The sequence below is a fragment of the Aplidium turbinatum genome, chromosome 2 (assembly GCF_918807975.1).
Source record: "Aplidium turbinatum chromosome 2, kaAplTurb1.1, whole genome shotgun sequence".
NCBI classification, from domain to species: domain Eukaryota; kingdom Metazoa; phylum Chordata; class Ascidiacea; order Aplousobranchia; family Polyclinidae; genus Aplidium; species Aplidium turbinatum.
In genome coordinates this window covers 4419393-4432042 of record NC_137473.1, presented here as the reverse complement: position 1 = coordinate 4432042, position 12650 = coordinate 4419393, and the positions used below count along the sequence as shown (strand labels likewise).

The following is a 12650-nucleotide window of genomic DNA, read 5'->3' as shown; positions in this document are numbered from 1 at the left end:
TTATTTATTGGCTCACGATTGTCCTTAAATTCTTTTTTAGTTATGCCATGTTAGACTGTCATAACTAGGGGCCGCTATGTTCCCGACAATTGTTCACCAAATCAAACGTCATATAAAACCGTTCAGGTCTACTGAATCTTGGCGTCTGACGTAATGGAGTATTGCTAGAAATAAGCAAAGATTGCACCATTGTTTGCAAAACCTGTAAAACATTGCAGCTGCAGCATAACATTACATCATCGTTAAATCTTTAATTACGAAACAGGTGTAAGCCAAACTTGAACAGGTGTAAGCCAAACTTGAAAAGGTGCTTGAATAGCTTATCATTGCTTATGGTTATTACGTCACATAAGCTGCTTACGTGCGTTTGAAATATTGCAATCTATTCTCGTCATTCCTAAAATTGTTGTTTGAAAGTTGGTCGCATATTTAACTGTTTTGCTTAGTGCTTGGCAGCTGGACGAAAGTTCCGTCTTTATCTCAATAATTTGTATTGTAGTGACAAGTTTTCAGTGGTGTACCCAAATTTCGCCAGCCAGTGGCTATTTTTACAGAAATACAATTCTCGAATAGACGTTTTCAGAAGAGTGTTTCTTTCGGTCATTACATACAGACGAACAGGTCCGGAAATCTTATGTTACAATTTTCCCACGAAGAGATTATGGTTTACCGCTGTGACCAGCAGGATGTGTTGAGTAAAAACAGTATTTATCTATTAAAAGTCGGTTCCAAATGAAAAAAAAACACATAAAATCAACAATACCACAACTCGGAGTAATATTCGAGCTCTCTTAAGTGTAGTTTCGCCTTATCAACTGGAAGATGCACAAATGCATCCGGCCTCCTTTTACTTACTAACTTTATTAGTTTCTCTTTTCCTTACGTTTACTTTACGAGGCAAAGCTGCCTTATGTTACTTGTGTCGCATCAGTTTATAGCCAGGCTAGCCAGCCGTAGGGGATGGTTTGGTTGGTTGAGCTGGGTAACGGTTGATCCATCCGGTTTTATCGCAACGTCGTGCATGATTAGTCAACCGTTTCATAACGAAAATATGGAAAAACTTGAAGTCCATCAGCACATGTAGTTTTAGGGATTTTCTACAAGCAGAAAGATTGTGAAGCAGTTAAATGTAAAATGGTAGCCTATAGTAAAAGTAGTTTTGAGAAAAATAAGAAATGTGTTATTTTTTCCTACGATGTTTCATCGTTGTCTTAATGGAAATACTGGGATAGGTGAGGGCAACTTACTCTTTGTTTTAGTAGTTCTCGTTGCTTGATTAGCCTGTTAGTTCTTGGCAATTTTTCATGAATTTTGCAAATGGCGGCGATGTTAACAGTTGAGCCACTTTCAATGTTCACGGTTGAGCCATGCCTTTATCACAAGGAATGTATTTTATGAGCCGATGGTCCTTACGTACTGCCCTAATTTTGTTGTAGCCTACCGTACTGGAATTGATGCGTAGAACTGGTGGCGTAGCCGGGAGCGGTCCACTGCTCCCTTAAACTTCCATAAAAGTAATTCTTTGTGTAATGCGCCAGTTTGAGGGTAAATTTTTTTAGTACTTCCTCCCCTTATATTTTTCTCGATAGCAACGCCACTGGTTACTAATGTTCGTTTTCTTTACAAACCTCGCGAAATCGTTTCAGAAAGGTAAAAGCACCTTCGTGCAAAGTTTCTTATTCAATGATTCTCACTGTTTTCAGTAGTTTAAATTTCTGTTCGTTCAGTGTTTACTGTTATTTCATTTTAAGACACTAGACACAATACACAGTTTAAACATTTTTTTATTGTCTATTTGCAAGATGTTCAAGAGAAGAGTTTATTGTGTTTGATGCAGATTGAGCTCTCTTTTGGGATATTTTTTGGAAGTGAAATAATGGTGGATCAACCGTGAACAATGGGTGGCTCAACCGTGAAATTTAGGGTATCATTTGAGCCGGCTGAGTGTCAATTTCAAAATGCCAATAACTGATATAAATCAGGTTCAGTCGCAAACACAAACATGCTCACAAGAACTGCAAAAGACTGAAATTTATCATGATGGTTTCGGACTTTTGGTAAAGTTTGTCGTTAAATTTTTATTGCAGAAAAATCGATTTCTGGCTCAACTAATTAGACCTTCCCCTAAGTTGTTTGATTCTAGTGGCGAGTTTAAGTCTTTACGATATGTATTTTGTTACAGAAATTATGATGCAATTATTTTTCTTTTGTTACACATTAAAAAAACGTCTTTGTTTATTTTTAAAATCAATTTGCGAGGGGGGGGGGGGGGCATTACCTCTAAATACCCATTATCAGTATTGCAGGATGTGTTCAAGTAAAAATAGCATTTATCATTTATCTATTAAAAGTCGGTTCCAAATGAAAAACAATAAAATCAACAATACCACAACTCGTAGCTGGCCTTAATTTTCCCGCGACTACGAAGCAAAAGTAGTCCAATTTTGAGGCAAAAATCGTAGAACTGGCAGCCCCTAAAACTTGTCAAGTATTGTTTGCAATGTTAGGGTGATTGATTGAATCTTTATCCTCAGACTGGGAAAGCTTCTTGCGGAGCTTAATCCTGGCAGTTTCGCATAGCCTACTTGTAGAGGCTTTGAATACCGAGATTGATAGAGTAAAGTTTCCGATTGTTGAAGTGTTGTTATAGGGGAATTATTTCATCCATTAAATGCCGCTGAATGGAGAGCAGTCTTTAACGTGCGTTGCTCAAACACACACCTCGAGAGTCGAACCAGCGTCGCTTGATCTCGAAGTTTCTTTGTTCCAGAAGTCACGCGCAAACCAACTGAGTTACTCGGGGAAGGATTGGCAAACAATTTGAAAGGTCATCGGATCATAATGTTTACACTCGCGTTAATCGGAAAAACTAGTCCGAACAATCCTGACAATAAGTATTTAAGTGTACCTCTTGGAAGAGGTAGGCAGTAGCGTGCTACTTTTGTTTATTGGATCATAATGTTTAATCAGCAAAACTAGTCCGAACGGATTTGGAAACCCTGACAATGGGTATCAAGTAGTAACGCTTGCAGGTCTCTGGTAAGAGTGTAAACAAAAAACCTAACTTGAATTCTTCATTAAAATTATTTGATAAAAATAACCTTTGGCAACTCTAATTATACCAAAAAAATTAATAAGTTTAAGAATCAAACTTACTTTCATTGATGTTTATCGACCTCAAGTTGAAGAAACCTTGGTTTAAAACATAAACAAACCTTGGTTTGATAATATTATAAACATTTTAGTTGATATTACGTCACCTGATGTAAACAAGCAGTTTGTTGTTGTATTTTTAACTCAACCAAACAAAATCACTGGATAAAACATAATTTTATTATAAACATCAACAAATAACTAAAAACATCAAAGATCCTTGTGAGTAGTGTAAATATAATTGTAATCATCATCGATGCTAACCTCGATCTTCAACTTCTGTAAAAGACAAAGCGAATAATAATCAAAGTTGATTTAATGTTGGCACAATTAATTGTTATAATGTTGATACAACATAAACAACTCTCACTTTATTGCCCAACCGATCCAGTGCTTCTTGTATCGTGCTTCTTTCCTCCATAAAACGAACTCTTACTGTTAATTTTGCGGAAAATATATTTTTTTGTAAAGTGTCGATTTCGAAACTAGCGGCCGTTGGAGGTATACTCCTTTTTAGGCCGTTCTAGTGATAAACAATTAACGGATAACATCAATTTATAATAAAGTGATATAAAATAATTAACGCCCCGTTAGATCAGTAGTTACCCACCCGACTGAAGGTCAAGCGGCGATGGTTCAGTTCTGGAGGTGTGCGCTTTCAGAGCTGCTTTCCATTCAGCGGCACTTAGTGAATGGAATAATTCCCCGGCAACAATCGGAAAACTTCACTCTGTCAATTTCGGTAACCGGCCCTGCGTCAAGAGCCGGTGACCGGGTTTGCGCTAAAAGCTTCTACAAGTTTGCGAAACTACCAGGAATCACCTATCAAGATTTTGTTAGTCCAAGGAGAAAAAGATTCAAAACTAAACCAATAACATCTTTTCAATAACAGGATCCTTGATCTTAAAGTAATTATGATCGTCATAAAAGTTAACCCAGGACGTACCCATCTTTAACCAGTGGGTCACCCATAGAGTCCTTCATCTGATGCAATATTCGAGCTCTCCTAAGTATAATTTCGCCTTGCAAGTTGAGGGATGCACAAATGCATCCAGCTATCCTGCTCCTTTTAATAATTAGTTGATTTTTTCGATACGTTCACTTTGCGAGACAACTGTGCTTTATTTTAAAATTGTGCCGTTTCACTTTAGGCTATAGCCAGGCTAGCGAGCCGCAAGTTGTTTGGTTCTGGTGGCGAGTTTAAGTCTTACGATGCTTGTTTTGTTACAGAAATTGTGATGCAATCATTTTTCTTTGGTTTCATATTAAAGAACAAAAAACGTCTTAAAATCTATGGTTGTTTGTCTTTTGTTTAGTCTTAAAAACCGTCTTAATTCTTAAAATTAATTTGCAGGGGGAGTACTATTTCTAAATACCCATTGTCAGTGTTGTAGGTTGTGTTCAAGTAAAAATAGTATTTATCTGTTAAAAGTCGGTTCTAAATTAAAAGAAATCAACAATACCACAACTTGTAGCAGAATAATTTTCACGCGACTACGAAGGAAAACTAGTCTAATTTTGCGGCAAAAATCACAGAACTGGCAACTCTTAAAACTTGTCAAGCATTTTAAAGGGTTATCGGATTATAATCTTTATCTTCACTGTAAGCTAGTGTTTCTCAACCTTTTGTGGTTCACGACCCCTTTTAGGTGCTTAATACAGCCTGCGACCCCCTTCCTGCTCTCTTTTCAATAGATAATAACATTCAATTTCAAAGAACTGCTGAATGTCACGACTTTTAATGTTTGGTATTTCAAACCGGCCTCATGGCGTTGAAAACTTTTTAAATGCTTGCTGATGTGATTGGAATGCTTTGTTTCTAAATGCTGTTTTAACTTTGATGGCTTCATAAATTCAGCACTGAGAACTACATTGCACAAAACACACTGTGGCTTCTCAATGCTGTTGCTAACTATGGAAGTAAAATACTCTTCAAAATACTTTCGTTTCTTGCCCATGGTAAGCAGGCTATAGAACTGAAATACGTTTACTCCTGACTAATTAAACGCAACTGCACAATAATTGAAATCTCATTTAGACAGATGTTTTTTAACAACTTTGTTCTTAACTTTTACCGCAATTTTCTTCAATTCGCCGACCAAGGTTTTTCGACAACTAACTTTTTGAGACTGTTAAACAGGCTGACCCAGTTCATTCGTTCTACTTGAACAAACAATGATAAATTGGCCTACAATCGAGCTACACGTTCTCTTTCGTAACAGTGCAACCAATTAGTCCTTTGCTACGACATTACTGCACACAAAATGATTGCTGCAAATTTTTTTCATTTTTCCGGAATTCTTTGCGACCTCCATGACAGGACCTTCGCGACCCCCAGGTTGAGAAACGCTGCTGTAAGCTATCTTAATTGGTAAACTAATCCGAATGGAACTGGCAACCCTGATAATAGATATGTAGAGGTGCTGCTTGCAAGTCTCTACTTCCAATTAAAAAAAATGTAATCTTGCAAAACTTTGACCAAATCAACTGGTTTGTAGTCATCTACGATGTGGCTCATCTCGATGACTACTTTTAGACATGACTCATTGAAATTATTTTTTTTTATCTAATCTAGCAACACTGTTAACAAATAACTTAACTTGAATTCTTCATTGAAAATATTTCATAAAGATTAATACGTTTAAGAAACAAACTAACTTTTGTTGATGTTTATCGACCTCAAATTGAAGAACATAAACAAACCTTAGTTTGATAATATTATAAACATTTTTGTTGATGTTACGCCACCTGATGTAAACAAGCACTTTGTTGTATTTTTAACTCAATCAAACAAAATCACTGGATAACAATAATTTTATTATAAACATCAACAAATAAATAAAAACATTAACGATCCTTGTGCGTGACGTAAACAACTTTGTTATCATCATTGACGCCAACCACGATCTTCAAATTCTGCAAGACAAAGCGAATAATTGAGGTGGATTTAATGTTGATACAATTAATTGTTATAACGTCGATACAACGTAAACAACTCTCACTTTATTGTCCAACCGATCCAATGCTTCTTTTAGCTTGGATCTTTCCTCCATGTTCGGATCTCTCCACCCACCGTCTCCATCATCGAGGGATTCCAACATCACAACTTCCCCCTCAACTTTGTGTAACACCTCGATGACGTCATCAGCCCTCGAAATTAGCTTCCATCTACGACGGCAAAAACATTGCCGTCGCCAAATCAACAAACCTTGGGTTGCGGCGGCAATTGCCATATGCTTTAATCAAAAGAAATTTTATGTGCTTCTTCTTCATCGTGTGTCACACGGCGGCAGCCCAGAGCATCACGCACGCTATTTTATACGCTGACAATGCTCTTGTGAACTGTAAAAAGTTTGCAACCTGATAAATGCTGGCTTAATTGTTACGCAAAAGTTATTCTTTCATCGAATGCTTATTTTTGACCGGTGTCGTTGCGAATATAAAAAGTGGTACAAAATTGGATAAATGATTCTTTGGCAGTAAAGAAAAGGAATGCTTCCGATCATATGGCATCGCGCGTTCATGAACGGGCAATTTTGCGTCTTCAAGTATTCCAGTGACGACGCGACAACCTCATCCTCCGATGATTCCGATTCTGACTAGTTCTTTATCTAACAGACTTTGTGTTGCTCGCAGTATCCTAATTGTGCTGAAATTATGTTAGTGTACGTGTACTGTATACGTAAATTGAGGCAATCTTCTAGCAGGAAGCTATTGATTTGTTATCGGTACCTGATTGAGCAATTAACGTTATTTTATGCTAATTTAACGTCACTAGATGTCGAATTAATGCAAAACAAACGTAAATATCTTATTGGGCATTGTTGTTACGAGATATAACTCACCGGAAAACTTAAATCGATTTGTGCTGACTCGAACGTTGAATCAACCCAAAATTAACTTACTTTCCCCCCCCAATGAGTTATAACGTGAATCACCGTAACAGCGTGCGTATCGCGTTGATCGCTGCTTTTGGTATTATTACATCACAACAAATCAAACAGTGCCGTCGTGATAGACTATTCGATTATTTTTTTCTCTTCTCGTTTTGCAAGTTTTGGTACAATTTTTTCGTAATAAACGTTCACAGCAATTGCCGAGGCAATTTCAACTTTTGCCGTTTGACCTCGTCAACGTTTTTGCGAAGTAAAAATATGCTAATTTTGAAGACTGTGTGAGTGTTCACAGCAAGTAAAATAGTCCGAGGTGAGATCTTGGTGCGATGTTTCTGCTGATTAAACTCCCGCTGCGAATAAATCAAACAGGAAGAAGTTTTGAACAATTTTTGTCCGAATTAAATGCTCATTTTGCGACGGCATTTTCATTGCCGTAGCAGAATGGCTATTATGACGTTTGCGGCGGCATTTACCACGGCAATTGCCGTGTGCCGCCGCTAATTTCGAGGACTGCGTCATCGACAGATAGGAAGTTGTTATGGAGATGCATCCAAACAATCTAAACACAAAATAATTATGATTAAACAATTAAGCAAACAATTTATTTATGTTGTGACTTTTTGTTTATTTATTTTAATCCAAAGACAGGCAAGACACAACAATAACACAGGGTTGAGCATTTCAACAGTGTATTGCATATTTACAAATAGTTCAACATTCAAACGTTTTCGGCTTAACTTAAGCCCTCATCAGGAATCTGCAAATGTTTATAAACTACAATAAATTTCACTTCTTCACAGTGACTACCATAACTAACTAAACAACTAACTAAAAGCATCGAGAAACACGCAACGATTAAACGCAATAGAGTGGAAAACATACAGACAGACGAAAAGCAAATTACATAAAGAAAAGGCAACTGCGTGACTAAGTTACAAATGAATTTGCACCACGGGGTACGTGATACACTAGTAAATGTTGAGAAGAATGGAGGCGCCTCCCGCAAATAATTTAAACAAACAATTATTTGCGGGAGGTATTTTGCGTATATTTGCGGGAATTATTTGATCTCAACCAACGCTTCAAGACAACTTTCTACTTTCACTTTACTACGCTGAAGAGATCGGAAGATCGAAACACTGGCCTTTGTCCGTAGTTACTTTTCGTAATGTCTTTTTAGACATTCTTTTTGAGTCAATAATACTTTTAAAGAAATAAAAAAGAGTCAAAAGGCATGTAAATTTCACTCTGTGTGGAGCTACATGTACTTGAGAGGTTAACTGTTATTTTTTTTATTCACTTGTTGATTCATTCATATCAGTTTGTATCCTCTGGGGATCCTTCTCTTGTATCATGGGCCAATCCTATAGATGTTTGCTGGTACACCCCTTCATTTTCTTTAAATTTTAATACTTATATGTGCCGCTAGAATCTAATTTCTTGTATTTTAGATCCATCTCAGATGATTGTTATGTTATGTCCTAGCTCAGTTGCAAATTCTTGTATTTTTTTCTAGTTTTTATTTGTAACAAATTCCTGCCATTTCTTAGCACAAATTCTCTTAAAAAAATCACACCTTCTAATAGGCTGTAAAACTACGTTTCGCTGAGGTCCAAAGTTAAAACTTAAATTCAGTCTCATTGTCTCACAACAATCACTCAAGTTTCAAAAAATCATCATCTCAACCAACGCTTCAAGACAACTTTCTACTTTCACTTTACTACGCTGAAGAGATCGGAAGATCGAAACACTGGCCTTTGTCCGTAGTTACTTTTCGTAATGTCTTTTTAGACATTCTTTTTGAGTCAATAATACCTTTAAAGAAATAAAAAAGAGTCAAAAGGCATGTAAATTTCACTCTGTGTGGAGCTACATGTACTTGAGAGGTTAACTGTTATTTTTTTATTCACTTGTTACTTTGTGAACCTTGTTGAATGAATATCAGACGTTAAAACAATGCAATGCAACGTTAAACCTACGTAACAACTGACCATGAAACAATGTAAACGTTGGTTATAAAAGTTAAACATGATTTACGGATCCAGGCATCGATTTGATCGCCTCCTTCCATGGATGGAATCGATTGGAGTTCATTTCGCATCTGACCAGACCAAGGATTCCAACTCGCGTCGGCATTGACTGGAGGAATGACGTCACAGCATGGATGTCATTCTGAGAGGCGGAGGGATTCATCAAAATCCACCCTCCATCAAAATGACTTCCTGCAGTGACTGTCACTTCCAAGTCGTTGCCTTCCCCAACAATTTTTGTGATGTCGATGATGGAGCGAACATCTTTGTGATCTAATAATGCATGAATAATATCAATCAATATTAGCTCGGCTAACCAGGTTGTAATGTAAAACCAGAGTTTGGAACCATAAAATAATCAAACATTGAACACAAGTTGTTCATTAAAGAACACAACATTAATTTATTTATATCGCAAACAAAAATATAAACAAATTATTTTGAATAAAACTTTCAGGTTTGAGTCAAAGTTTTAATTTGAAAATAACCTGAGTTGACTTTTGTTAGCTGATCACAAAATCCCAAGTTTTGTCTTCAACGGTTTTGAAGTTTTATCAAATTAAGATGAAATACTTAGGCTAGCTTTGCAGGTGGAAACTAAACTTTTGTTAAAACATTAAACTAACCATCAGAGTCTGCAAATTAAAATAAACTTTGATATCTTTTTCGATAAATCTTCGAAGCAACTTCAGAACTTAATAAAAATTTCCCAATCAGCCATTTCTTGATGCAGCTCAATCCAAGCTGATGCTTTGCCAAACTCAGAAGACACGGACAGAAACAAACTTTAAAACATTAGACTGATGAAACCAAGCAGAATGATGACAGAATTGAAAACTGAAACCAACTATTTCTTGCTGCGACTGAATCAAAGCTGATCCTTTCTCTTCAACGACTGAAAACATTGGCTGTCAACGACCGGTTTGCGCCGAAGATTTATTGCAAAATTGCCAAATAAATTAAAGCGTCAAACTGTAAATTGAAGTTGTAAAACTAAACCAGTTGAAAAAAAAAACACTCAATAACGTTTTATCAAAAATAAAGTAAAAATTACGAACAACTTGTAAGTTGCATAAACACGCGGATACTTAAAAAAACAAGTTTGAGCTTGCTGATAAACTGCAAAGTTGTGTTATAAACGGCAAGATAAACCAACACAAATTGTCGTCTGCAGTTTTACGCGAGCTTTCTGCGTTGTGTTGCCCAGAAAAAAAAATATTTACCTACGAATTGTGCCTGAAAATTCATTGTTTAGATTTTGAAGTTAATTTGAATTAAATCATTTTTGTAATTTAGGGCCATAAGTATTGAATTTCACCTTTTCTTAGTTCTAGTTGGCTATAGCTCTTAAAAGGGCCGTAAGCAATGAACTGTCCATAATCTGGAAAAACTTGTCGAAAGTTATTGTCGAAGGGTTGCCACCAGAGATGTGTAACAACCGGAAGTCCGGAGTAAAAGGATGTGGACTGTGGAGTCCGGCTGTTTTAAGCCGGATCCCGAATTTTTGTCCAAAAAATGAACCAAGTTTAGTGTTAAGTAAAAATAATTTTTTTTTTGAGAAACAGACAATAACTTTGTAAAGTACACATTTTCCGCAAGCAACAGCATGCGGAGCTTGAAAATCCACACTCCGATCATCTCTGGTTGCCACTCCACAACCGATGGTATGGCTTTTACGGAAGCGTAGGCTAAAATGTTGAAAAATAGTTAGGCTATCTTGTCAAGACCATTTCAACTTCAAGGTCTTGCTTGGTAAATAAATTGACTTTTGTTGCCTGAACCGTGACCATGCTTTTTCAACTTTGTTGCATAGCTCACTCATTGTAATTTTATGCCTACTGTGTTTATACCACGTAGGCCTACCAAATATTTGTTGTTTTAACTTTTGTTTCCAAACCTGGCTGATTCTATTCACTTGATAATTTTACAGTTTTTGACTGTTTTTAACTTGAGGTTTGAACACTTTTTAATCCTATCTTAGTACGAGTTGTTTTCGTACGCGGAAAGTGCGTCACGGCTATCTTAGCCCCGTGTTAATTAATCGTTGATAACGGGAGCTATGAAAATCACAGAGCCAAAATATTTTGCAAGATAATAGCCATGTGTATTGTGCATATAGAAATTAAACTTTTACCCAACAAATTTATTGAAATAAATTGTTTGAGATGTAAAAACGTCAGAAAGTCGGTTTTTATTCTGATTTTCCAAAAATAGCTTCAAAATTGAAATTTTTGAATTATAACATAGAGTAATGCTAAACTAAACAAAAAATTAATTTTGCTCATAAATATAAGCCATTTTTGGGCATTTTTACATTTCAAAGTAAAGTAATTGCACTAACATTTATATTGCACTTACATAATATCTAGCATTGCACGAAAATATCTAGCCACCTGAGACGAAATGCTTATTGTGAAGAGCAGGAAGGTAGAAAAATGATCAGTGTAGGTTTAGAAAATTCGCAAAGAACGAAAACGAAAAGTCAAGAAACTTCACATTTTTAGAATATTTACTTCTGTGAAATATTTTACTAATAGAGTGGTGCATCCCCATAAATCCCCGTGTCGCTACAGATAGGGTTAAAAATAAAATTACTTTTAAGCAAAGTATTTAGACAAAGTATATAGAAGAATATAGACTACTTTGAAACTGGTCAAACATTTTACCATAGAAAACTGTGTTGACCATGTAAAAATATTTACTTACTTGCAACTTTCCGAGTTTTCTTACACAGCTCTGAAATAAATACTTTCTGCTTTTGCAAATTTTCACCTGAAAAAAAAAACACATTCTTACAAAACGTAAGCCATCATCACTTTTGCAGACTTACAGCAAATCACGCTAAGCTCTGAAAATAATTTTTTTACAGAAATTTTTAGTTTGTAATTTGTTGTAAACTTTTGAGGAGCGGTACAGATCTGGGTTTTGCCAAAATGTTTTCGAGATGACGTGTAAAAAAATTGTGGAAAAAAATCCAACTTTACTACACTCTGGCTTGTCGTTTTATCCTAATAAAACAAACAATCTTCATGTGCAAATGAACTTTTCAGCTTTCGAAGTGAAGAAATAAAGCAGCCTGTGTTTTAAATTACTTCATATAATGTTATTAAAATCTTAATTTAACACATAAGAACCTTCTGATGATCCGTTTCGGTGAAACAGGCTGTCAAGGGTTTAGATAGTAATAACTATATTTGATTTAACTGTAAAGTATATTTTACCTGGTGAAGATAGTCGGGTTTGCTGTGAAGATTTTTGGAGTGGTAAAGCAACAGATTCTTCTGAGGGTAACTGAATGGTGGAGGAGCTTGAAAGGCCTATAAAATGCAAACAAGTTTGCAATAGCTAAAGTATATAAAAGTTACTTAAAGATTACTTTGCGAAGTTTATTAATCATCTAACCCAGGGCTAGACACACAATTGATTGCCAGCGTTGCCTCATAGTTGGTAACACGTGCTGTGAACCCTTTATAAAGCCGTGGGAAATATATTCCCATGTACGGTACTTTTATTGCGTCTCGCAAGCGTTGGGAAATATATTTCCAGATAAATCGTGAGCGCCACCAATGTG

General features: G+C 36.1%; 1 protein-coding gene across 3 annotated transcripts in view; it reads right to left on the bottom strand.

The window, feature by feature from the left end:
- Positions 1–3399: 3399 nt before the first annotated feature.
- The window catches only part of LOC145765196 (uncharacterized), a 32536-nt gene continuing 23285 nt past the window's right edge, over positions 3400–12650 (bottom strand). The window contains exons 2-6 of one of the 3 annotated variants that reach the window (XM_082576976.1): positions 12301–12396; positions 11786–11851; positions 9087–9352; positions 6156–7608; positions 3400–3432 (exon numbers count right to left, since the gene is read on the bottom strand). In XM_082576976.1, coding sequence (XP_082433102.1) covers positions 7519–7608; positions 9087–9352; positions 11786–11851; positions 12301–12396 — 518 coding nt within the window. In that variant the 3' untranslated portion in view covers positions 3400–3432; positions 6156–7518. Of the gene's footprint in view, positions 3433–5949; positions 6070–6155; positions 7609–9040; positions 9353–11785; positions 11852–12300; positions 12397–12650 lie in introns of those variants that run through there. The other 2 variants (XM_082576975.1, XM_082576977.1) reach the window with 2 other exon arrangements.